Source organism: Dermacentor variabilis, unplaced genomic scaffold (assembly GCF_050947875.1).
Source record: "Dermacentor variabilis isolate Ectoservices unplaced genomic scaffold, ASM5094787v1 scaffold_12, whole genome shotgun sequence".
NCBI lineage: Eukaryota > Metazoa > Arthropoda > Arachnida > Ixodida > Ixodidae > Dermacentor > Dermacentor variabilis.
In genome coordinates, this window is record NW_027460280.1 from 6,337,110 (window position 1) to 6,364,951 (window position 27,842).

The window sequence follows — 27,842 nt, forward strand, 5'->3', positions numbered from 1 at the left end:
CTCATGGATAGGCGACGCATTGGATCGACTCTGCAACACTAAATACTTCTCGTCGATGGAACTCAAGTCTGGCTACTGGCAAATAGAAGTCGACGAGAGAGATTGCGAAAAGACTGCCTTCATCATGCTAGACAGGCCTGGTTACGTTTGATGTTGTTCTTGTAATTGCGGTCGCGTACGTCCCACGGGACGCGACGCTTCTCCACTTCAGTTATTGGGGCCTCGTTCAAGGTTGCTTTGTCCATTTTAGGGGAACACGATGCGCAAACGAAATCACGGTAGCATGTGCTTTCTTTGACGCACGTGCCAGTTCTGCCGAGAAAAAAAAAATTGTGCCAGAGAGGTTCCATCGAGATGCGCAGAGAGCAGGGCCATCTGTTGGCAAAACCAAAATGCCACGTCTCTTACCTGAACTCTGATTGGCGGACGCGCCGCGCGACGGGTTTTTTTCTACTCCGAGCAGCAGCACGCGGCGGCGCGATTTTGTGACGGATCATGCTGGGCACGCGTCAAAATGATGCGCGCGTCCCACCATCCGCGCGTCAATCGCGCCTGAAATCGGGCCATGGGGTTCCGCCTTATGAGTTCAAGGTCATGCCATTCGGACTATGCTTGGCGCCTGCAGCGAGTGATGGACACGGTGTTAGCAGGATTGAAGTGGCAGACCTGTCTTGTTTACTTGGATGACGTCGTTGTCTTTTCCGAAAATTTCGACGATCACTTTAAGCGGCTTGTGATAGTACTAGAGGCCATCAGGGCTCACTCTGAAGCCGGAAAAGTGCCACTTCGCTTACGATGAGCTTCTGTTCCTTGGCCATGTCATCAGCAAATTTTGAGTCCGCCCCGACCCGTAGAAGACAGCTGCAATCTCAAAGGACGCCGGTACTCAATCTCAAGGACGCCGGTGCCGAAATCCACACTAACACCAGTAGCCCAGGCCTCGGTGCCGTCCTAGTCCAGATGAAAGACGGACTTGAACGTGTGATACCTTATGCTAGCTGGTCGCTGTCAAAAGCAGACGGCAATTATTCCACGACCGAAAAGGAATGCTTCACCATCATTAGGGTGACAGCAAAATTCCGTTCTTACCAATATGGCAGGCCATTCAAAGTTGTCAGCGACCATCACGCATTGTGTTGGCTAGTGAAATTGAAGGACCCTTCAGGACGGCTGGTGTGGTGGAGCCTCAGACTGCAAGAATGACATCACTGTAATCTACAAGTCCGGACGGAAACACTGATGCTGATTGCCTATCACGCGCCCCCATTGACCCTCCACAGCAAGACAACGAGGATATTGGATTTCCTTGGAATAAGCACGAAATACCTCGCTGAATAGCAGCATTCAGACCTGGAGCTGAAAAGCCTTGTTGAGTACAGTCGCCGACTGATTTTTCGGACTCCAAAAATTCGGACATGCTCGATTATTCGGTCTGCTTTGCGGCACTGCCATTCTCCCCATAGACCATAATGTATAACAACTGCCAAAAGTTCGGACACCTTGCAACCTCTCCTCTGATTTTTCAGACACTCCTTGAGCCAACTCGATCAAGAAGCACCATGCACCAACTCTGATCGGTGCATGGTTCGACTTGCTGAACGCCATTTTTGTCTTGAACGGAGCCTCCTTGCTGCCCCCACCAAGTGGCGCTCCTACAAATCCACGATCATCATCCTTTCTGCCTGGTTCGATAGAGTGGCCACAGCAGTTCCAGCCTCAGCTTAGTAAGCTATGTCAAGACAATCCAGCAGCTGATTTGTTTCTTCGTGCACGACGCTGCGACTAGGCCACGTTTTTCGTTTGTGCGGCTGGTGTCGGTGTGACGGCAGGGTGGTGTTTGCTTTGTGTGCTGAGTCAAGGTTGCGGTGATCCAACGCTGCATACGGAAACATTGCGTCAAGTGTCTAATGGCACCGACAGTGCTCGCGCAGACTGCCCTGGCGAATGCCGACAAGCGGGTGCCGGGAAGCCTAGGATTTGTCTCCTTCCGATGTGCTCCGTACTGACGCCGAAAATGTTCTGCCGAGACCTGCGCAGTGGTTGCATTGTGATTCCGGACACCGTCTCATTTGACAGTTTCACAGGTGCTGACAGTGCTGTACTGACATGCACAGAACTCGACGACGGCGAGACCATTTGTCAGGTTTCTGCTGCACCACCGGATGATAACTCTGAGTCGTAAGACGACGGACCTTCTCCGAGATTCAGGCTTATCTGATTGCTCATAAACGGAACAGCGTGCACCGGCGCATTCACGATTTCTCCAAGCCTACTGCCGAGCCCAAATATGCGCGTGGAAATAAAGTTTTTTTTTTCGTAATCTGCTTTTTCGGACACCTGTTTATTCGGACACTTCCGCAGTTCCCGTGAGGTCCGAATAAACGCTCGGCGACTGTATTTGGAAGGGAACACCGAGGTTGTACCTAGGGCATTTAAGCGAGGATTGTCTTCGTTCTTGCTTCAGAACAACCTACTCGTAAAGAACTTCTCACCAGTCCGCGCCAACTTCCTTCTTCTTGTTCCCTCAGTGCTGTGTCCAGAAGTACTGCGCGCCCTAATGATGATCCGACTTCTGGGCACCTTGGATTCTCCTGGACGCTATCAAGAATACTGAAAGGTATTACTGACCGTGACTGTCAGCGACGCAAGACACCACTGACAAGGCCAGCAGGATTACTACATCCGATTGAGCCTCCTTGTCGACCATTTCAGCAGATCGGGAGGGATTTGTTGGGACCCTTTCCGCTGTAAACCTCTGGAAACAAGTGGATCGTCATGGCTACAGACTACCTCAGCCGCTTCACTGAAATGAAAGCTCTACTGAAAGGTAACGCAGCCGAAGTGGCGAAATTCTTCGTTGAGAACGTCCTGCTGCGACATGGCACCCAAAAAGTCCCCATCACTGACAGAGGAACAGCCTTTACAGCAGAGCTCACCCAAGCCATTCTGCAATACAGCCAGACAAGCCACAGGAGGACAACTGCCTACCACCCGCAGACGAATGGTCTTATAGAGCGCCTGTATAAGACCCTCACCGACATGCTAGCGATGTACATCGACGTCGAACACAAGACTAGGGATGCCGTCCTACCGTATGTAACCTTTTCTTACAACACCACGGTGCAAAAAAAACACAGATCACGCCATTCAAGCTGGTTTACGGCAAGAACCCAACAATGACTCTCGACACTATGCTGCTGCATGTCACCAACGAAGAGAATCTTGAGATCGCCACTTATCTCCAGCGCACAAAAGAAGCCCGACAGCTCGCCCGCCTGCGGATCAAGAACCAGCAGAGGACTGACAGCTGAGACTACAACCTTCGACGATGCTACGTCGAGTTGAAATGCATCATGTAACTGCACAAAAACAAGGGACAAAGAAGGAACACACAAGACAGGCTCGGTTCCTTCTTTGCCCCTTGTTTTTGTGCGGTTACATGATGCATTCCAATATTGATCATCAACTAGCCCGCCTATCCCTGTTAGCTACGTCGAGTACCAGCCCGGCGACCATGTTTGGGTTTGGACCCCAATACGCTGACGAGGACTTAGCAAGAAGCTTTTTCATAGCTATTTCAGACCCTACAAGATCATCCGATGCATTGTTCATGATGCATTTTAGTTTTTTGTGCGAGCACCTCATGAATTGTGCTACCTGTCACAGGCAATCTTAAAATATTTAGAAACTGTTTGCTGAAGCACCCTGCACATTCAGGCTTTCCCCCGTTCAAGCTGGTAAGGTTGCTACGAAAGCTGATTTTAGTTATGTTTTTGTGCACCCAAAAATGCAACATTTGTTTGGATTTGGTTTTGAGAGTATTTTGGCAACTCGGAACAGAAGAAACGATGGAATATAATCAACCAACACGGCTGGCGTCCACATCACATGCCGTTACATTCGTGACACCACCGGTCCAAATTGTCTGGTGTCTATGAGATGACAAGGAAGGGCCAAAGTTTGGTGTGGTTTAGGGGGCAGGAAAAGGGAGGAACCTAAAAAGCAGTCTGAGCTGGGTGCTCTGACAGAGGCGGGCAGTGCTTCTTGTGCAGTTGCCGTTGGGTTCGCACTTTTGCACGCCGAATGAGACAGGACGTGTATATGCTTGCATTGTGTAATTGAGGTATATGCTTGCATTGTGTAATTGAGGTTTTCAGTGCATTGTCTATATAGGGAGCTTGCCAGGACTTCACTAATCTGTCATAAAACCCAGGATGTCGCAACATCAGGGAACGCACAGCCAAGGTTCCAGTGTATTCATGCAACCTGCAACCATATTGTATCAATGGTTTTTGCGGCAACAAACTAACTGGCCTAGTTGTGCCCTCACATTGTGGGGAATGATGCTCGGCAGCCAAAAAACTAAATTTGCCACCAAGGTTTGTGAGTGGTGGCACTGGCTCTGAAGGTTCTAGGAGGAAACATAAATGCCCAATAAAGTGGATAGGAAGACGGTGCCAGCGGTAGCTCAATTGGTGGAGCATCGCATTCGTAATGCGAAGATGTGGGATCGTTTCCCACCTGCGGCAAGTTGTTTTTTTCATCCACTTTCATTTCCATTAATTTATCATTTCTTTAATTCATTTAGTAAGTACAAGTGATTTCCCCCATGTTGTCGTTGGTGTCAGTGTTTGTTGGCTTCTTATGATAAAATGAAGCGTGCCATATAGATGTGGTCTACAAGTCCCGATAGGGCTAGTAGACACTCACGTCCCTGACTCGTCAAAGATTGAGTGAGGGAACGTGCACCTAATGTCGAGAATAATACGGATGGTGCACATCTAGGCAGCAATGCTTTATGGAGATCTTTGGAAGGAGCAAAAAAAGTCTTGTGCAATTCTGGAAGCGTTTTTTAATAAAAAATGGAACAATTGTATAAGCAATCCATGGGTTGATTTGTTTCATTCAGAAATCACGTTATCTGGGAAGTGAGTGCGATGCACTGTGTACGTACGTTAAGAAAGAAGAAATCATTTTATAAGCCAACTGTGTATAAAAATAAAGTTTAAAGTGTCCCGTCTTTATGTCTTTCAGTGATTGTGCTTTTGGTGCCAAAATCATTACTGTTCTAAATGGTGAGCTTCAATTACCTTTTGAGTTTTTCAATATTGACATGTTGAATGCTGTTAGAGAAATGTTCAGTGCTTGCTTTTTCAAATTGTTCAAATTCTTCACATTAAGTACAAATGTGATATTAAATTTTATGTATGTTCAGTATTTTGAATAGTCACATATTTTTACAGGATTTGTTGTTCCCATAGTGATCTCATTGGTGAAAATGTATATGTATAGCAACGCAAAAGCCACTTTCCAGGGTCTCTGTGTTGTAAGAATTCCCCCTGGAATTACACAAAACTGTTTGTATTATGGATGTTGATTAACTCATCTACCCAACGCTGTATACTTAAAGGCCAACTGCAACGAAATTTCTTCCAAAATACTGCCAGTAATGTTGTCGGTCACTTTCGCATGCATCGTCACCAGGCAAGTTTGGCATCTATGGGCAGCAGCGTTACTGCCACTGTGCCAAGACAGTGTGCCTGAATCAAGATAATTGATCCTAATGCAATATTTGAAGCCGGTCATCCGTCCATAATTTGTTCCAGACATCCAAAAAGTTGACACTGCTACTTTCTGCATCATAATGAATTCCGGACAGTTTCAGTTCAAAAACCGAAACTGAACTGCGGAAGAACACATTTGTCACGACTTTAACAGACACCAATGAGGGACGCATCACCTACACCTCATCATTGCACAAACATGAAGCGAGCGGCCTTATCAACCTGCGATCTCGCTGAAACTGCATCATAATGAATTCCGGACAGTTTCAGTTCAAAAACCGAAACTGAACTGCGGAAGAACACATTTGTCACGACTTTAACAGACACCAATGAGGGACGCGTCACCTACACCTCATCATTGCACGAACATGAAGCGAGCGGCCTTATCAACCTGCGATCTCGCTGAAACTCTGTGGGCTCTCATACTGGCTTCTTTCAGGCATAGCTCGGGGACTGATCGCACCTGCACAGAAGTGCCGTTGATCTTTCTCGCGGTCGCAATTAATACACTGTCAGCACACTGATACGTCACTGACAGTACCCTAAATGAGAGGGGAAAAAAAGATTGGCTTAGCCTTCTTTCAGAGGTATCGGTCTTAAAGTGAGACGGAAGCAGTGGCAGCTTCATTGCACATACACAAATACGAGTCTATAAATGCGTGCACTCTTTTTATTGAATACAGTTTCACTCGAAGGGCGAAGCAATGGCTGCGACAGCAAGCATGCGAAGCTTGTGGTGCTGCCCATTGTATACGGCGCCTAAAAGGCTGCTGGCGTCATTGGCAGCATAGGTCGCTTATAGTGTATGTCGCCAGAATTACGAATATCTTTACTACTGTAAAATACCACAGAAGCGCCCACCCCACTTTAACTGCAAATTTGGTTAATCTAGACATGGCTGCTTGTCCGGCCGAGATGGCGGCCAACAAAAAACGTGAGGCACGGCTACAGTGGCTGTGGAATCGAAGAAAGCATGTTTGGCAAATGATGGGGTACACTAGCACCTTCTTATTGTCACTGAACGACTGTTCCAAGTTTGTGCAGAATAGGTCGTCACTCACGAGACTTAAACTGACCACGGGTTCTCCGGTGCCTGTGAGTTGGTTATGCAAGTGCCCGTGTGACTGGCTGATTGCACGAGAAGTGTGGGAACAGCGGCTGCATGCACGCTTGATCAAGATGTGTTTCGCAAAAGCCCTGTTTTCCACTTGGTTTCCTTTCAAGGACCATTCGTTGTCACTCTGCATGATGTTCACCCCCATCGGTCTTTCCCCACTGCAAAGGAGTGAATATCCCCGCCTTTAGCGGTCTCGTAGTGACGGCAGTGGGGTGAATATTTCGGCTGGTGCTTTGGAAGGTGTGGGTGCTTAACATATAGTTTTAAGAATTCTCAAGTTTTGGAAATATTAATACTAGGCGCTTGTGCAAAACTGGACGCTTCTGCGGTATTTTACGGTATAAGCATTACCTCGCCATAACCAAAACATGTTTCAATGGCTGCACACGTGCAGAAGCACGTGACGAGGATGTTTGTAATTATTTAAATTTATGAACGTTGAAAGGTTCATTCTTGAGGACCTGGGGTCCTTACATGAAGCTAAGTACTAAAATGGAGCAAGAATGCAACATAGGGAAAAGCAAGTCGCTGACTTAATTTTCAGACCTGCTCGATTATTTAAAATTCCCTCGGCGCTGCCATCATCTGCACACAACTAAAGTAGAATGGTGGCCGAATTTTTTGACGCTGTACAGTGGGCTTCTTCGATTATGCAGTCTCGGGCTGTCTGCAAACTGTCTGTGGCTTCCGGTCTGACTAGATTTGGCAGAAAGGTACATTAGACACGTGACCTAGCTGCTGCTGGGTACTGCGTGAGGTGGTCTGAGGTTCCACTTGAAAGCATAGTGACCGGAAGTTAATATTCTGGCTGTCTGCTTGTACCCAGCTCGCCTCTCAGCAAATTCATTAGCGTGGTTTTCGAGATTCGGAACTCTTAGAAGCCACGTCGCCGACACAACCGCAAAGCTTGCATAGTGGAATATCACGGTTTAGAGTGCAAGAATGTGTTCGCAAAGTGCAATCGTAGTGCAATTTTGTGTCGCACTCTCTCTTTTCCTGTATTTATGACTACTGTAAGCAAGCTTGTCACATGGGAAATTGAAGTGAAATTTGTACGTGAACGCAAAGAAAGTTGTGATTGAACCGTACTGCTGTTCACACAAAAAAACACGCACGAATACCGTATTTACTCGCATAATGATCGCGCCCCTGAATTTTGTAGTCAAAATTCGATTTTTTTTATTTCCCGTGTAATGATCGCACCCCGAACTTGCCGCAGCGATATGTCGTGTGCCAAGTCTAGCTAATATTGGTCGCATTTACCATCTCTCGAATGCTGCGCAAACGACTCTTCAAGGCAAACCAAGTGGTCTGGACGCACCAAACATTCTTAAGCAGATGCCCCATTTCATTCCTCTCACCACTTTTCCGCACTTCCAGGACAAAAAAAAACCTACGACCAAGCTTGTCTTTGTTATGTGTAGGCTTTATAATGGTTCTGGTCAACAACAACAAAGGCACCTTTCGATTCTTCTTGTCTGCACTCGTGGGCATGCTACAAATCGCGAGCGGCAACGATAGTAGCCACGTTTACACAGATATGTTGAAAGTGTACCCTATTCGTACGCCGACGCTTGTAATGCAGCTAAGATATTTGCCCACCCTTAGCGGAAACGTGCCGTATTAGGATAGTAGTGAAGACAGATGCCGCAGTTTCCGCAGCATACCGGCCATGTGTTTCTATTTCACTGGCAGCTAAGCGCGCCTATCTGTTTCTGTCCCCTCAAAGTGCACATGGCTACGTTATTGCCTCAGACATGCCGTTTTAACGATATTATTCATTACTGATACGGAAGAAACTGTTTTAATGCACGTAATGTACTCACAAGAAGAAAAAAAAAATTGCGTTCGGCACGTTCGGCTTGCTCTGCTGGCTGCCATTTTTGTTTTGGTGTCCTGTAGCAAATGCGTGCCGAAAAATTTTGCGGGAAATTTAACCCGTGTAGTGATCGCACCCTTGATTTTGCGTGAATTTTTCTGACAAAAAAGTGCGATCATTTACGAGTAAATACGGTAAATGAGGCATTTGCTTAAGAATTCTGGGTTCGTGCATACCGGTTGGTATGCCTTCAAGAGTCGTTCGCATAGCATTCGACAGATGGCAAGCGCAATCATTATTAGCTAGACTTGGCACACGACATGTTGCTGCAACAAGTTCAGGGTGCGATTATTACACGGGAAAGAAAGAAAATCAAATTTCGACGATAAAATTCACGGGTGCGATCATTATGCGAGTAAATACGGTACATACAGCAAAGAGCATGACAGATTTCATGAAACACATCAAGAAAAGCAAGCATTGTGCCTGATTGCTGTGATTGTCTATTTAAAAAACACTGAGACTAATGCAGCAGCAATTACACTGCTCATCAAAAGCTCGCATAATGGGACAGAAAGCACTGATCTAACAGACGTGATAGCTGAGTGCACAATATTTGCCATCTGCAATGCGCAAAGCACTCTATGAAGCCAACAGCAGCTTACACAACATGGCAGCAGATGCCGCACACATCTTTTTCAGACAGCCATCGTCTGCTAGCTGCTTGTGCTGGTATGAGTGAAAATCTGCTGGAAGCTCTGAGAGTTTGCAGACAGTCTATGGCTTCTGACCTCTGATAACCAAACGCTGTGAAACCAAACACAATTTGTCAGCTTTCTCGAACAGCTTTGGAAGCTCCTCCCACCAATCTGAGAAAATCGAATGTGAGTCTGCCATCCCAAGCAGTCCGGGACTGTTAGGGACTGATAATCGAAGAGGCCCAGTGTGTCTTTACATTTCTTGGACTGATTTGCGTGCTGGTAATGTTAAAAACATGGGGACTGCGAATGAAGTTGCTGCCATTTGACTGTTGCCCATGCCATATAGCCACTATGACGCGTTTCGTTGATTCGGCAGCAAACCACAGCTCTAGTCGCCGACTCCCGATGAGGTGCACTGGTTAGGTCTTGCAAGTGGGGGTGTCGCGGGATGCTCACCTTTGATATGTTTGTACCCGTAGACGATGGCATAGAGATTGGGCATGTGGTCGCACTCACAGACTGAACTGACAGCAGTGCATGTAAAGTGGAGTTTGGTTTCTCGGGTGATCAGCTGCAGCAACTACTGAAAATGCCTATCAAGTTTCTGTGTATGTGTACTGGTAGGAACGACGGAAGCTTTTATGTAGACATAGAAGCCTAAGAGCTTGGAGCTAAATTTGCAGAACACCGCTGAAACTGATGGCAGATGATGTTGCACATGCAATATCTGTGTTCAGTGCAGAGCGTCCACTGCTGAGAAGCGGCCAAGCAAAAGTTTCTCCGTCGCCTAGGCAACACCCACACGCCCGTATCGCACTGCTGCTGCCGTTTCTTTTTTTTTTTAGTTCCTTCGTTTGTCTTGTGCATCACCTTCATTGCCTTTCCCTCCCATCAGCGGCACACCTTGTTGAGAAGCGCGCTTGCTACTGCGCTTGTCTGTGGGATTATCCAGCGGAAGTTGCATTATAACCAGTATTTCATCTCCCATGGCTGCACTATAATTGGTAGGCTCATATATGGAGTTCTGTGGAAGGGTAAATGGAGTCGGAAAAGGCCGTTTTATAGGCGGATCCAAACAATAAGAGGTTAAGCTATCCAACGTGACAGTGAGTGCGTGTGTGGTGAAACTGTGTTGTTAGAGCTCCAGTGACATAGCACGCATTCATACGAATGTTCAAAGGTGAGCCGCCGCAGTGCCACTGGGCGGTGACAGTCATCGGGGGTCACCTTAGAAAAAATGCCACGAAAGAGGTTTATTCGGCAAACGAAATCCTAAGGGATACTAAAGAGAAAATGGATTTCTTCTTATATGAGTAAATTATTCTTTCGTAATACCGAAAATACCACTCTTATTGCAAGGAGGCGCTTGGTAAGCCAGAAAATAAAAACAAAAGGTTGGTGGTGACGCTGCCTCAAGGTTCTCGCACCCCATGATGTCATGGATTTTGACATCTGCTAAGGCCAAGTGAATTCTTTGGTGGTAAAGATTGGCTACATTGTGTTCTCAAGGAGCCAAAAACTGAATATGGCAAGTTTTGTGAACTTTTACTGAGCCAACGTGACCCAAATACGAAAAAATAGTTTGAAATCTGTGACGTCACACTGATGTACCGGTGCTGAGGTTTCGGTGCAGAATTAAAAAATGAAACTTTGAGCTTCAGTTCCTCTTCTAATGATCGACCTGTTATCGTGTAATTAAGAAGAGTTCTGAAAGAACACTGTCAGTTTTAATTGATTTATTGTTTTGATTTAGTATCCCTTTAAAAATGCACAGCAATGCCAGGAACATGCCAGGAATGCTGTTGCCTGTTGATGCCAATTGAGTTTGAGCACAAGACAGTTCTAAGCACTATCATACCTTACTACCTTTATAAGTGTCCAGGCTGCCGGCCACCTTTCTTTTATAGAATCACTCAGGAATAAAACAAATGATACCTAAATGTCTTCATTGAAAAAAAAAATATACGCTAATAAAGCAAACTTTTATAACGTTTCTATACCTACTTCCTTAACTGCTCAGTAGGCACAAAATAGGAAGCCTGGCCTAAGACTTTCGGGTTAAAAAAGACTTGCCAGTGCTGCATGAGGTCACAACAAAGTGGCAGCGATCGGTCGAACAATTGGTGATAGACAACAAGAAGTGGGGAGTGCGGTTCAGGGTGGCGTCTGGCTTTGCTAGCAAGCTGCCGCCGGGTGCAGGCAAAGTTGAGACTTCCTCGTTGCCTCTTCTTTGCTATTTTCTAAGTCAAGATTGTGAGTTATCCGGAGTCCAGTGCAAAAACGTTTTGAGATATGAAAGTTGGAGAGGCGGTTTTCTGAGACAATCTCTGCACAGCTGTTGGTAATTCTTATTAGCAGCCTAAACAGACAATGCATGCACATGGTGGTTAGCGGCTATGATGTAACCATCATATGTAAGATTTTTCATTGTGGTGCCTAAGATCATGCTGCCAAGGAGTCGCGTGATCATGAGCCTTTTATGATGCATCCACTCATTTTTTGAACATAAGACGTTCCATGAAAAGCTGTTCTGAATCTAGGCCCAAAATGTAGTTGCAGTTGTCCTTTAAAGCGGTTCTTTGTCAGTGCTCCTTGTGATGTTCTTGCGTTTTTTTAAAGTGATGCTCACTTTGGTTGCTGGGTACACATTGCGATGGCTATGCTGTGTCCTTAATTCCACATTTGCCCCTTGGGTATGTCTCCGTGCAGTACAATCATGTGCTCTCTGTGTGTGTAATTGTATTCAAAGGACTGGATTTTCAATGTTTGATACCTTTGAACAGCTCTTCTATATTGCCATTCCAAATTATTCATGTGAGTGCTGTTCATGTGTGACATTATTGTGCGTGAGCCTGGTTATAGAGCTTGTTATATTTTAGGGTATTTGTCTTTAGATTTATTCTTGAGCCCTGAATAATGTCCTGTGCAGTTTATGAGACTGTCCTTCAATGTTGCTTTTGAGCTTGTTTTTCTGCCATGTGTCAATTTGCGGCAGCAGAGATGATGTGAAAGACTGCGTTGTTTCCACCACCAACTCAAGGGAATGCTGCTTTGTTGTTCCAGTATGATCAAGGTTGTGAATGAAGCAATCTGATTTTTCAGCTGCAGGGCAAGTTCCTGCTGCCACCTGTGCGGCATCAGGACATGCACAAGATCTGCCTCATCATTGACCTAGACGAGACATTGGTCCATAGCTCATTCAAGCCCATCAGCAATGCTGACTTCGTGGTGCCTGTGGAAATTGACGGCACAGTGCACCAGGTGTATGTCCTCAAGAGGCCTTACGTGGACGAGTTTTTGCAGCGAGTCGGCGATGCCTACGAATGTGTCTTATTCACAGCCAGCCTTGCAAAGGTACGCCTTGACTTGCCACATTCTTGAATGGTCACAGCTGGGCATAAGGCTTAATTTAGATGCGAGAACGCACTGTGATGTGTTTGGCTACACTGTTGTTGGAGGAACACCACTCATGTCACAAGCTTTTCTTTGTGCTACAGTCGAACCCTGTTGATATGTTCCATGCTGTTGTTTTCCTGGCTTCTACGTTGCGTTTCTGTGGTGCTGATGTGAATCCCATTGACTCCCATGTAACATATTGCCATTTCATCCGTCACCATTCTGCAATGTTCCCACATCTTATATTTCATTTGAACACAGGGATCACGTAATCTTAACGGTGCAGAGGGAAGTTAGCTCTCATGTGCTGCTGCGAGGACAATAAATGTAAACGTTGCAACACATGTTCACTAAGTTGTAACAAGCGTCCGGTAAGTTGCAACAACGGTGCGTTAAGTTGTAACAAGCGGCCAATACGTTGCAATAAGCGACCAATACATTGCAACAAGGACTGAAGTTGCACGAGCCAGACAACATGCCAGACAAGTATATTGGGAGACAGTGTGCACAGAGCAGTTCGCGAAGCACCCTAAGAAGTGTGCATCGGTTAAAATCTGTTTGGAATCACGCACGTTGGTTTAAGTGTGCTTAGCATATGGCTACATTTATTGTAGGGCCGGAAAGGGTCTTATATGCATTCCATAATTGCTGGTTCTCTTTAGTAAGCTTCGTCGCAATAAAGCTGTTATGCGGTGAAGCATTTCAAGAGTGGAAAGGGGCCACTGTCATGGAACATTGTACGTGTCAGTTAATTATACACATGCGGGCATGCCATCCCCAGTCACAGTACGGATGCTGAGGCATCTAATAATGGTACTGGCAGCCATTCAGAGCTATTACTGACATTGCTGTGGGGATCTGTGGCCTTTATTTCTTTCATTTCTTTCACGCAGTCCTTTGCAAAACTCGTCAACGGGGTTTTACTATATCACTAAAAGTCCCCTCACCAGGCAAGCCCGGGTCATGATTGTCTCTGCAAAGTATCTAACCACTGCACGATTATAAAAGAAAGCCCTTACTCTCGAGGAAGCACTGCTTCCTGCCAGAAAATCAAGGTCTTTGGTACATCATGAAATCTGTTGGCGTAGGGAGGGGCCCGCAAACAGTGAGCACTCAGCTGCATGGGACGGTCTCAAAGAGGGTAATCATAGAAGGATTTCCTTCATTATGAAAGCATTAGGACGAAAATTTAAGTGTTTGCTTTAAATACTCTGAGCGTAGCATTTTGCTATGAACTCTGTACCAGTCTTGAGAAATAAGTTGTCCTGGTTGCTATGTTTCCATGGTGTGGAAAAATTCAGCCCTAAAAACTGCAATGGAAAGTCAGTATTTTGGCAAACTGGTGCTTGGTACAAAGGTTCTACTTGCCTTATTTACTCGAATCTAATGCAAGGGGTGACTTTGCAGTTTGGTGACATAAAAAAAAACTGAAATACCTAAAACAATGGGTAGTGCAAGATGAACGGGAAAAGACTGTAACATTTTCAAGGAATCGCAATTCGGAAAAAAGTTTTCACTCATCATCATCGGCTGAGGAGGAGGCAGAGCCATCTTTGGACAGTATTCTTGAGCGATCACTTTGTAGATAGTGTCACTTTTGTAATCATTTTGCATGATTCGGCATCTGCGACAGTGTTTTGGCACTGTGCCAAGCTCGCTATCTTTGCCACTGAACGCGAGAGTGTTCTTGGTGCCAAGCTCACTATATTTGGCGCTGAATGCATCTGCGAGAGTGTGGCATGCACTGTGCCAAGCTTGTTACCTTCAGCACTGAACGCGACAGCATTCCTGGCACTGTGCCAAGCTCACTAATAATAATAATAATAATGCCTTTATTTGTGTCACATGTAAGGCACACGACACAGGAGGCCAGCAGTAAAAGCTGTCATAAATGACAGCTTGAGAAAGCCGCAGGACCCCACGCACTTGACACCTGTACAGCGGCATTGCTTATATTAGAAAAGAAGAAACCAACACAATACACAGTACAGTACACGATACATGCTGCTGAATCAATTCCATTTTTCGGGAATGGATAGAAACGTAAAATTATCGTGATATAAGGCAAAAAGCAATGACAAAAAATTTCTTGAACCAATAAGAACAAAAATGTTCTACTAAGGTAAGGAAAGATACAATTCACTGCAATTCAAATTACGATTCAACATACAATTAAAAAATACGATTCACTCGTCAGGTGGAAATAACTTCCATATATATACAATAAAAACGATCTCACGAGATGTATTCACGAGATGTACGCCAGTAGATGTAAGAAATCAGTGCCAAACTGGACAAGTTGCTGCCCTTGGCGGAATCTGTCCACAGCATTGAGGAGGCATTGCAGTTCGTGGGTGAAAAATATGACACCCTTTTAGCGCATACGGAACAACAAGAAAAGATGTCAAAGAAAGGCTAAAGAAAGTAGAAAAACAGGATGCAGAGATAACCAAGCTGAAAGCCGATGTTGATGCTCTTGAATGGCGAAGCTGAAAGTTGAATCTTGAGTTCCACGAAATTATGGTACCGCAAGACAAAAATCTGCTAACATAAATGAGCTGGTACCTCAAGACAAAAATCTGCCGACTAACATAAATGAGCTGGCCGCGCAGACTGAGCTGCTGCAGTTATCGGACCAGAATGTACCGTATTTACTCTATTGTAACGCGCAGCTGTTTACCGTGACCTAAAAAAAAGAAGTCCTTTACAGTACTGCTCACCTCATTCTTTCATACAGAAATACAACTTTCTCTCATTTGGAAAAAAAACAAAAATTTACTCCCAGTGCACGAATGTTGTGATAAATAAAAAAAGTTGCAGTTTTGCCCGAGAGATGAAACGTTGATTATGATAGCAAATTAGTAGACAACGGTACAAAAGTAAGGATAGTAGTTTTATCAACCATATAAACTCTGAAGCATTCACCGACTAAATTAACAAGCATAGCATCACACGCACACAAGCAAACATGAACACATCTCACTTAGTGACTATGGAAACTCTTCAAACGCTAGAGTGAGGAAGTGTGGTAGCAGGAGCAAGGGAATTGACCTTCGTGCGACCTCTCGCTTCAACGTGAACTAAGAGACGAGAACACACTATGGTGCGCCTAGATGCGTAGACTTTTCTCTGTCGCAGATTGTTTTCGAGATAGGGGCTGCGCAGCCGCGTCATACGTAGCATCCGCTGGTATAGAACACCTCTCGTGTTTGTACCAGTCCCGCACGCAGGTTTAAAGAACTCCGAACAAGCATGATGCTGCCAGATTTCTGACCGTCTCTGCACATATGATCGCTTTCCTTTTCATTGCGGCATCGTGATGAACTCGGCATGTCATTGCAGTCGGCACTGCTGATAAAGCAACCACAGAAAACGTGGACAAACGGTGCACTAACCTAAGCCAAAGGAAGCATTGCCTAAGCACTCATACTGCAGCACACGGTGAAAGCTACGGCAGCTAGGCTCGAAGCGCGTACGAGGCAGCCATTTTGAAATGCCAATAGTGAAATGCAGAGAAAAGACTGGGAATGCGGGAGATGGAAATTCAAGACGATGAACAAAACGTGAACAAGGTGAATGCAGGAGCCAATGTTTCGACAAGTGGACTTGTCAACGTTTCGACAAGTCCACTTGTCGAAACGTTGGCTTCTGCATTCACCTTGTTCACGTTTTGCTCAATAGCGAAATGGTAACGCAGATTTAGGGTCGTGCTCGATTCTAACGCGCATGCAATTTTTGGGCCCGTTTTATCGGAAAGAAAGTGTGCGTTAGGTTCAAGTAAATACGGTAGTTGCTGTTCATCGCCTGCCAGCTAAGAAAGACGAAATGCCGGGTGTAATTTGCCTGTTTACGAAGCAAGTTGCCTGAGATAAGTGGTGGCAGAGCAGAAAGGAACTGTGGAAAAACAAGGTCTACGTGCAGGAAAATATGACAAAACAGGCCTGCGACTTACTTTTTCAGACAAAAAACTGGGCCAAACAAATTTAAGTATGCTTGGCACTCAAATGGCTGAATTTTAGTCGGAAAGGATGCCGGAGACCCGCCGTGGTTGCTCAGTGGCTATGGTGTTGGGCTGCTGAGCATGAGGTCGCGGGATCGAATCCCGGCCACGGCGGCCGCATTTCGATGGGATGAAATGCGAAAACACCCGTGTGCTTAGATTTAGGTGCACGTTACAGAAACACCTGGGGTCGAAATTTCCGGAGTCCTCCACTTCGGCGTGCCTCATAATCAGAAAGTAGTTTTGGCACGTAAAACCACATAATTTTTTTTTTTTAAGGATGCCGGAGAGATTACAATTGTCATCGCAAGTCCTCTTGATCTTGAGAAACTCGGTTAGTCATATAGTATGGCAGGTTCCGATACTGACGCCTACCTACTCCCACAATACTCTGAGAACTACATAGGAAAAGAGTTCAACTCCTTTAAATGCATTCACGTTAATGTGCGATCAATTAACAGAAAGGAATCGGACTTAAGCTCGTTTTTTGACCAAGTAGGGCAACCTTTTGATGTTATCACGCTAATTGAAACATAGAGCACTGATGAAACATATGTCTACAGACTTACGACACACGAAACATCCTATCTAAATCTTCACTCTGATTGCGGTGGCGGGATATGTATTTTGGTTAGAAAGGACTACGACTGCGAAATAGTTTCAGAATGTTCGGTAGTACAGTTGAATCTGGCTATATCGAACCTGCAAAAAAACGCCCATCAGTTCGACGTAGGGCATAATTCAATATAATAAGCCTGCTAAAGAATTTGACGTCATAAAAGCCTGTACCATTTATAAAATCACTTTATTGATGAAACAAGCCTAGTTTCGCATGAAATAGTCCTGCATTTTCTTCTGCTTGGGCAATTTCGCTGCTAGCAATGCATGCACTTCTCCACATTGTCTAAAGAGTCAAAGCAGCTGAGGCCGCAACCTTCCACATTTACGTTGAAGCACCAGACTGGTGCGAGTGCACCAATCACCTTGAAAAATATGGGCAAAGGACCACCTTTGCTTTCCTCATTATGCCCACTTTCACTTGTGACTTGTGCTCAGTATGATGTTGACAATGTAGTCTTCGTTTTTGGGCTCTCCTGGGGTCGCGACACCATCATCTGCACTCACAAACTCGTCCACCGTTGGTTCGTCAACAGCTTCTGGAAAATCTGACAGCTCGCTCCAAACGCCGGCAATGGCTTTGTCGCATTCTTCAGAATTTACAGTCATCATCGACAGTCTTCACCGAATTTACAGTCATCACTGCGGCAAAGCTAGGCCTTGCTCGTTGCATAATGCCGGTTCCCGGAAGTCTGCTCAATACAGCACTGTTATGGCAGTGAAGCATAACGAGTGTGCGAAGTGGCAATTGTCAACAGTACACAGTATGTATTTCTTAAATATACACGCGTGCACCCGCAATCTCTTGTCACAGTACGAGCACCAATATGCCTAACAAGTGTACTGACAGGCCTTCAGAGCTTTTTCGGATGTGTCTGTGGCGAGTTGAGCTTATAAGGGCAGTCAAAGACATGCATTCATTTTTTTGAACTGCCTGGTTTTTGGTTGTTTTCGTGGCCTCTAGGGAGTCCGAAAAATCAAACGTTGACTGTACAACAACCAAGAGGATGCTTCAAGTGGTCTGTGGGGCAAACACTCAGTGGAAGGAGGACGAGAACACAGACCTACGCATTGAGGAATGGGAAAGGAAGTGTGCTGCCACTTTGAAGGAGCTTGAGCTCAAAAAAAAAAAAAATTGTTAACTGACACCGAGATGTAGGTGTCCCTCATCCAAACCAAAATAAACTCTTTAACGCAGTGAAACGCAACCCTGAGATATTGTGTATGGGCTGAGAGTATGTCAGAATAGTTGAGGTTGACTTACCAGCTCTTTCGAGAGAATCTCACTTGTGGCAAATTTCGGACCTCATGCCAATGAGCTTGCTATAAGTTCATAGAAATAGCTCATACAGTCAAATCTCGTTACTAGGAACCCCACAATAACGAATTTCTCAAATTTACGAATATTTTAAAAATCCCCTCCAAATTGCCTATATTTTCAATGTGAAAACATTTCAGAACTACGAATTTCAATACAGCGCATATTTCAGAATTGTGCACAGCAGTTTATTTTCGCCTTTATAACCGAGGAGCATCAGCATTAAGAACTCAGTTAAACGTAACAGCGCTGCAACTCTCGCATCAAACTGCGAGTGCAGTAGCTATCATCATCACCATGTTGAGTGCCACCTGATTCCGCACAAATTTCACCAAGAACTTCACAACAAAGGTTTGGTGATGTTCACGCGAGATCCAACAGTGAATACAGCTAGCGATGGCACGAATAAGTGAAAGCAGTTTTCGCTGCAGGACAAACTGGACGTTTTGCAAAAAATCGACGCAGGGAAAAAGCAAATCGACGTGTGCAGACAGCGTGGCATTGCCCCATCGACCATCGTGACCATTTTAAGACTGAGACGAGATTGTCAAGCTTTACCGGGAATCGCAACTTGCTCCTACGAGGAAACGGCTGTGACTGGGAAACTTTCAAACGGACCAAGCTGTTCTCACGTGGTTCAAAAATGCCAGACTGCAAAACGTTCCCGTGTCTGGCCCAGTGCTCCAAGAAAAGCTCGCGAATTTGTTGTTGCACTTGAATTAACTGGGTTCGATGCCAGTGCGTGTTGGCTGTTTCGTTTCCGCCAAAGGAACGGAATAACTTGGCAGGTAGTCTCGGTCGAGGAAAAGGCTGCTGACAGAGAAGGTGCAGATTCCTGGCTCAATGATAGTTTTCTAGAGGTGGTTGAATCGTACTCTGTAGACAATATTTTCAACGTGGATGAGACCGCATGTTTTTATCAGCTCCTGTCAGGTCGGACGATGCACTTCAAAGGGCAGCAGTGCAAAGGAGGGCGTCACATCTTTGCAGGACAGTCCTGCTCTGCTGCAATGCAACAGGCACAAAGAAAATTCAACCGCTCGTCATCGGCAAGTATGCGAAGCCTTGCTGCATGCAAAACATCATGTCGTTACCGTATGACTACCACGCTAACAAACGAGCCTGGATGACCAGAGAACTCTTTTCGGGGTGGCTCATCAAACTTGACCAAATGAGAAGGGATGACCGAAGAATTCTACTGGTTGACGACAACTGTACTGCTCATATTGTGAATATTGACGCACGTTCGCTTGGAGTTTCTGCCGCCAAACAAGTCCTTGCTGTAACCCCTAGACCAGGGCACTATAAAGAGTGTGAAAGCAGAATTTCATAAGTGCCTTGTGCAGCGGTTATTAACCTCTGCCTAAAGCAGCGAACTGCAATCAATATTCGCCAGGCGACGGAAATGCTCACAGGAGCATGGTGGAACTTCAAGGCATCCACCATTTGCAACTGCTGGTGAAAAGCAGAGCTTGTCCAAGCACCTGTGCAGCTTGAAGATCACCTGGAGGTGACTGACAACAACCCAGGAGACCTGTGGACCGAGGTTGCGGAACTGCTGCCCGCCATCTCTTCTTTCGATGACTACGTGGAGAGCCACAGCGCAACACCAACGACAGCAGACCTAACAACCGAAGAGATTGTTGACTGCGTTTGTGACGTCTCCAGGGACGATGACGACCTAAAGGAAGACTACTCTGGGTCATTGAACACAGAAGATGAGACGGTGTCGAATATTGATGTTTTAGTGCACGTGAACAAAGTCCGCACTTTCATCGCTCTGTGCAATGACGTACCCGATGAGGTATTTTACAAAGTGGAAGATGTAGACGCATTCCTAATTGGTCGTGCGTGCTGCACGTGCCAAAAGAAAATCACTGATTTCTTAAATAAAGCAGCTTTGAAGTGAAACATTTTTATTTGAGAGTACGCTTGTCTGCACACGCACCTACTGCCAAGGTTCGTTCGTAGGTTTGTCCACTGGCCAATAACCGCTTTTCATTACAACGATATTTCAAAATAACGAATGATTTTTGGCGGTGCCGTGCGATTCGTTATATAGAGGCTTGACTGTGTTCGAAAATATTTCCTTCTGTATGCATCTCCTTTTTATTCGTTTTTGAGAATGGTTGATTCAATTTGCTATGGGTATTACCATTTTCTTTTGAAGATATTTTATTAGCTGTGCATTTTACTAAACCCTCCCTTCTGTTTTCTTATGGAATAAAATAAATGTTACTTCTTACTGTTTGAACTGGATTAAGTTGTTTTTTATTTTTTAACATGCTTACTAGAGAGTGACAGCATTGGGCGACATGGTGTCAGCCCATCAACATAAAACAAAGTTCTATGTCTCCCAAGGAATTTTGCAGAGGCATACTGGGAAAACCTGGAAAACTCTGAGAATTTGGAAATGTCAGCATAGTAGACACCCTGTCATCTGTTTGTGATGCGCTCGGAGTGGGTGCCTACTAGCCCCTCCAACATGCTGTTCCTGCTCACTGGCCCTTTTTCGTCCCAAGCGCAGTGGAGTAAGTACCCCACATCCTGCATTGGGGTCACCCCGCTTAGATGCTGGCATGCGTATGTTCTCTGGCCTACCTTTGGTCCAAGCACCTTTCTCAGATGAATGCGCCACGGTGCAGCCTCCCTGCTATGCCGTAGGTGTGAGCTCGGCTGCTGGCCTCTCTGTGTCCTGCTGAGTGCAGTTCGAAGTCCTGTGTGCCCCAGCGGAGCCTCGCTGCCTTGCTGTTGGTGCAAAACTGCTCGCTGGCCTCTCCTTGTCCCGAGCGCAGTTGGTGGGCAAGGTCAAGTGCAAGTCACCCCTCTCAGCCGACAACTTCACCGCGCTTTCCGACTACCGCTTGCCTCATGCATAGCTGAGCTACATTTTCGACTCGCGAGCCGTCCCGCAATGCCGTCTATCCATTAGCGGGTCGTGTGAGGCCTCATGTGCCTGTCGGGGTGGCAACCTAGCTCACTTCTATGCCATTTACTGGCCCCTTAGGGTCGGCCATGCATTTGAGAGAACAGGCGTAGGATTGTCCTTCTCGGATTTCCGTGCCTGGCCCACAGCAAATGCCGCTGCACACCACAGCAGCACGGCTTCTCCAAGTCCTGATGGAAGCAGCGCACTTGCAGCCTAGTTCTCTTAAGGGAGACCTCCAGTTCCCTTTCTAGGTGTGCCGAGCAGCCTATGGGTACCTCTCCCGGAGTACGGAGGTTATTCAGAGCGCATGAGTGCTATGCAGTACCTCGAGGTATTGCACCAGTACAAACAAGCAATGCGGCTGGACGACAGCACGATGCTAGGCTCTGCATTGCCAGTCTCCCTAACAGCCCACGCGGCACGATGGTACCAACTTGTTGGCCACTTAGGTCGTTCGATGAAGGAGTTTAGAACGCTTTTCCGCAGCAAATTCCTCTTTCTTGTCTCTGTCAGGGCTATACAGGAGCTCTCTTGCTGACCCTATGGCATCTGACATCGCCGCTTCTTCGCAGTTTGCCCTTGGAGCACCCGTTATTGTGATCTAGTCAAGCCCATCCAACCTTCACCACTTGCCTTCGGAGCGCCGATTACAGTGGAGCCCCGTTAATACGTTTTTCACTGAACCGGGGAAAAAAAACGTAACAGCCGGGAAAACGCAACAGTGAGGAAAGCTCCAAAAATGAATGAAAAAAAGTGCAGCTTCAACTATAGACAATTTATTTCCACATAGTGCGCTTAGGACCTAAAGAAAAGTCCAGAATGGTGGCTTGCCGTTTTTTTCGCCTGCTAGAAATCACCACACGTTTCTCAGTAGCCTGGAAGGCCGCATTGCTGTCAGCGTCGCTGTGAGGTGCGAGGTACCTGCGGAGGAGGTCCAGAGCCGCGACGGCTTCTCCAAAGCTAAGATTTGGCAACTCTCCGGCATTATGCGGCTCGTGCATCGCAGTCTGCAACTTCACTCACGACCGAGTTCCCAACGATCTCGACGATGCTCTGACACTCTGACGTCACGACGACAGCATCCACGGCGACGTAATCGTCGTATGTGACCGCCATTTTCGCTTTTGGCGAGTTTTGGCCGCGCTTGGCCGGGCTTGGGTATGGAACTGGCGTGCGGCTTCTTGCAGCCAGTTCCATAGCCAAGCCCGGCCAAAACTCGTCAAAAGCCTAAATGGCGGTTGGAGCGCGTTGCCTACTTTAGCGCACGCGGGTTCGGGGGGGCTAAGTTGCGACACATCATGCGGGAACGTTTTCACAGCTACTACGTAACAGCGGGGTTCCTTATACATTGGATCCTATGGAAGCTATGCCGGGACCAGAAGAAAACGACGTAGCAGCCGGGAAAACGCAGCAGTGAGGAACGTAACAGCGGGGTTCTACTGTATTGTGATCTAGTCAAGCCCATCCAAGCTTCGCCACTTGCCTTCGGAGCGCCCGTTATTGTGATCTAAATGACTTGCTTCTGATGGAAAGCACATTCAGGGCGACATACTGGCAGCAAGAGCCTACCGCCCGCCGCCATCACTTCTCGAACCTTGTGCGTGGGCTGGTGGTGACTAGTCGCCTCATAATTCACCGAAATACGAGGCAGCTTTGGCCGCAAGAGAGTACAGACATGCACATGACCTTTGACCGTGCTCTCGACACACACGCCTGGACGCACTGTTCTGCCTCACACGGCCATCGAGGACGTGAACCCTGTGCCCCTTCACACGAGGGGAAATATGATGGCGGTGCCCCTTTGGCTAGCGAACGGAAGCCTCCTAGCCCAGGCCCCCTCAGTCGTACCGAGGTATTGTCTGCTGCCATTGTCATATTTGCATCTATATTGCCTGAACATGTGAAGCGCACTGCCCGATACAACAGCCTCCTCGCCCGTTGGGAAATAGCAAGAGCCGCCGGTGAGGTCCCCCTCACAGGTGGCGACAATAGGAACGCATGGTAGTTAAACGCAACCTCTGGCTCCAATGACGTGTCGGGCTGGAACTGACTCTTCCCCCACACCGGCACCTTTCATAGCCCTTATGATCGCTGGTCAGCAGTTTGTGGCACTGCTGGATAGCAGGGCTTCAGTCTCACTGTTCAGCGAAAAGGTTATGGCTCATTTTCGCCAGCGTTCTGTCTGCAGTAGAGCCTGCGACACCACCTTGCGAGCGGTACGACTACCTCGTGTGGCTATGTCTGATTTGTTGTGTGCTGGGAGAATTGTGTGTGCTGTCAGCGCTTTGTGCACCTCCCGGGTCTTTCCGCCGTGCCCGTGATTTTTGCACGCACGGGTATCGTGATTGACGTCGCAAGCAGAGACTACAGGACAGGCCTTTCTGGCCCCCTGCAACCCTTTGCTACACTCCTGCTGGCCACGGCAGTCCCACAGATGCTGCATGCCGCGCGAGAGCAGGAGGAGAGGAGACCTAGCACAGCCCCTTCGGCTTGTGTCCCTCTCTCCGTCGCCGAGACTGGCCCCTTGGCCGGCACGGCGGAAAATGGTCCGTGCAACTCGTGAGCATTGCACTGCTGCTGTGGTGAAGGTTCCGGTGACCACCCTGTTAAGCCCGGGATACATGCAGCGTACTTTCATGGCGAACTTCGCCCGGCTTAACTAGACACGGCGGGATGACGCTGATGATTCGCTGGCATCGCTTAGTTTCAGCGAAAGGCAGACGGACGCTGCCGCGCATTTGTCAATGTTGTCACTCTAGGAATGTGTTTTTGGATAAGAAAAAAAAAGCACCACCCCCATACCCCTGTCGCTGGCATCACACTGAAGAATGAATGGCTTAGAGTAGTCGGGCACGTTGTGATGTGTGGTGCGCGACATGGTGCGGTGGTCGGGACGGTCAGGAGCAGACGACAAGGAGTGCGCGCGCCGAGGCGAGTTCCATGCTGGAAGGAGAAAAACCACAACGCCAAAGAGCATCCGACACGTGAACGCGTGGCGCAAGAAAAGGAACTAAAAACAAAGCCAACCAATTAGGAAAGACCACGGGGCGTCAGGCAGCCAATCGGAGAATGCCTAATCGGCCAGAGAGAAGAAAAAGCGTGGTGCGCTGGCAGAACAGGGGAAACGCCGGGAGAGTCCCAGGAAGCGACGCCAGGAGGAGGTCAACCACCGGACCGGGAGTTGAAGACGGGCCGTCGGGTTCTGGACCCGAGCCACCAGGACTTACCCGACCGGGGCCTCTTGCCAGCCCGTTCCTGTGCGTCGGCCGTCTACCCGAGCGTGCCGCCAGCTGCTCAAGGCCGGTGAGCTTCTGTGCCCGTGGGCAGAACGAGAGCAGTCGGTCTACGGGCGCGAGCTCTACACCCAGCTGCCCAGCCAGAACGCCGCCGCCGTCTGCTCATGCCACCAAGCCGCCTGCTTTACCTCTCCAAGCCAGAGCTGGCGTGCTCCGGTCGCCCAGTCAACCAACTTACACCACGACCTTTGGTGAGACCGGTGCAACTCCTTTCATCAGCTTGTCGCCGCGTCGAGACTGTTATGCGTCCCTGCCGTCGTGGCAAGCCCGGACTCGCGCACTAGTCAGCTTCATACTAGCCCCAAATCTGTGTCTTACTGCCGTGATGTCTATTTGAGCGTTTATTTTATTCTTTCTATTTCTTTCTATAATTTATTTTACGCTTCTAGTTTGATTAAAAGTCTGTGTGTGTGTTGTCGAAACCAACGGCTTTGTCCTCAATTGGGTTCTCTGAGGCGCCGCCTAAGAGAACCGTTAAAACCTTTGAGTACACGAACCTCCGTCTCATATTTGGGCATTACACACGTTCAACACTGGCTGACTCGTTAGTGCTTTCTTCAGCATACTAAAAGCCTTTTCTCTTTTGTCATCCCACTTTACCATTTGCGGTCCTGTTTTTCTGAGGGCATCTGTTAAAGAACTTGCAATCTAGTAAATACGCTTTTTATTGCATTATTTGTTGTTAATGACTAAACAGCTGGGAGAAATGTTTCATAGTGGCGGTTACAAACGATTTCCGCACATTTCATTGAGCTCTAAGTGTTTTAGCGGGCTGGCTTTGAGCCATCTGGCTACGTTGAGCAGTGGTACCGCAGAGCGCAAATGTTGCAGAAGGTTTTGTGGTTCTCCAACGGTGACATTAGTTTGCTTTGTGCAAAAACACATTGTAATTATTCATGTTTACTTCAGTTTCAGTTCCTCATTTAAAGCCTCCTCCAACATGTGTTTAGTACTGCAGCTGGAGAAAATAGAATTATCGGTATTTGGCATGAAATGGGCCTGTTAGCGGCTCTCGTTCTCGATGCCCTAGGCATTCCGTGTGCCGCCTGGGCCCACACAGATGCAAAAACAGCCAGAAGACCAGTCATGGTTGGCTTGTTGTCGCTCTTTTCCTTCAAGGCACTCGAGCAGAACGGACTTATGGTTGTAGTAGAGCAGGGGTGCACAAACCAAACTTTGCGAGCACGTGTGCTGACAGCGAAAAAAAAAAAAAATTGCTTCGGGTGCCGCGAACGAGAAACCCATATAGGTGGCACCACACACACAAAAAAGAATAATAAGAAAAGCAGTACAATGCACACACTATTTTGCGCCATGAAACCTTCAATCGAATTGGTAAGAAAACTGCACCTCACTTATGTGTTTCGTGAGCACCTCACTTAAGTTTGTAGACGAAAATAAGTTTACACAAATTTGTTCTCTTATACATTCAATATCTGGCTGTAATGATCAACGGTGTCGCTATGACGCGAAGAGAGCCAGAAAGTGCGCGGCCAAACTATATAGCCCAAATGCACACATTCCGTCACCGGGCGGCGTTTTTCCAATCGGACCGGGAATTTTTGGACGCCGAGGGGCGAGCGCTCGCCACCGGGCATATTTTGTCGCCTGGACGCTAGTTTTTCTCTCCATGTATCCCAGGCTTTAAAGGGACACTAAAGGTTACTATTAAGTCAACGTGGACTGTAGAAATACCATCCCAGAAACCTCGAAACGCTAGTTTCGTGCCAAGGAGAGACTTATTTTAAGAGAAAATGCGTTCTGAAGCGTCCGCGTACCTCTAGCGCAGTTCAAATCGCCCGCCCTCCGATCGAGGAGTACTGACATTGTGGTATCATAGTGACGTTGCGCAGTCGGTGAGTAAAACAGCGTCCACAGATGGCGCTACGGCTTTTCTGCGCAAAACGCAAACGCGCGGCCAGAAACAGAGCCAGGACAAAGCCGACAGCAGAGCGAAAGCGGGAGTATGGTGGCTAGCGGAAGGAGAAACGCGCGACCATAAGCTGGTACTTCATTCTATGATGCAAACTTCGATGCTCGTCGCAATGGACCCTGACAACGACAGATTGGCTCGCGATGCTGGGCTCAACTTTAGCGATTTGAGCACTGACGAGCGCGACCTGCTGCTGAGGGCTCGCGCTGCCGGCGTCGTTGCGTACTACGACGGCGGCCTCGACACCGGCTCTCCGAAGCGGGAAAGCAACGAGGGCTTCCCGCGACATCACATGGACGTCGCATTCTCGCTGCTTGTTCCAAATGAAAGTTTCGCGAGCCAGCAGAACCCGCACAGCACGACGCGATAACGAAACTACTTAAACTCCAAAGCGTGCGCGGCGCAGAGTCGAGCGAAAACGAAACCTTTCGACCACCCATACTACTGAAGGGTAACGTCAAAATGTTATTTTTTCTTAGAATCGAATAGACGTAGTCAAGTAGCATTTTCTTCCATCTTATAATCGAGTGAAATGATATTTTTAATACGAGTATTAGAGTATTAGTAACACAAATTATGAGGAGTGCTTTCATCATCGGGCTAGTACCGGAATGTCGCTGGGGGGTCTCAAATAGTGTCATGCATTTACCTCAATTTCTCGGTTACTAAAGCTCTGTTCGCGATTATATTGACGCCTTAGACGTTCTAGAACATTGCTCTACCACTTTAACTTGACTTTCTGATAACCTTTAGTGTCCCTTTAAGCAGCAGCTTAACTGCTCGCTGCCAACTCATTTCAGCGTGATGTTCACTGAACGACCGGGTTGCACCTCCCTTGTGCGACATCGGATCGACACAGGCAATGCACTGCCATGGAAATGCAATCCTCACCCCGTTAGTGTGACCAAGAGGAAAGCAATCGACCAGGCATTGTATGAGCCTATTGAGACTGGTATTACCCAGCGCTCAAACAGTGCTTGGGGTTCGCCAGTGGTAATGGTCCCTGAAAGAGACTGCTCCTTAAACTGTGTGTGGACTACTGCCGGCTGAATGAGGTCACGAGGAAGGATGCTTATCCTATACCGAACAGGGACTCGATCATGGCTAAGCTAGGCGATGCAAGCTACTTCACCACCCTGGATACTAGCCAT

The 27,842-nt window shown here is 47.2% G+C and overlaps 1 protein-coding gene and 1 non-coding gene across 6 annotated transcripts in view; both read left to right on the forward strand.

Moving 5' to 3' along the window:
- LOC142566373 (carboxy-terminal domain RNA polymerase II polypeptide A small phosphatase 1-like) overlaps positions 1 to 27,842 on the forward strand; it is a 305,196-nt gene that overhangs the window by 40,416 nt on the left and 236,938 nt on the right. For all 5 annotated transcript variants that reach the window (XM_075677323.1, XM_075677324.1, XM_075677321.1 and 2 more), the window contains one exon: positions 12,304 to 12,555. In XM_075677323.1, coding sequence (XP_075533438.1) covers positions 12,304 to 12,555 — 252 coding nt within the window. The remainder of the gene's footprint in view (positions 1 to 12,303; positions 12,556 to 27,842) is intronic.
- TRNAT-CGU (transfer RNA threonine (anticodon CGU)) lies at positions 4,457 to 4,529 on the forward strand. Its single transcript has one exon. It is a non-coding gene; the product is annotated as a tRNA-Thr (tRNA).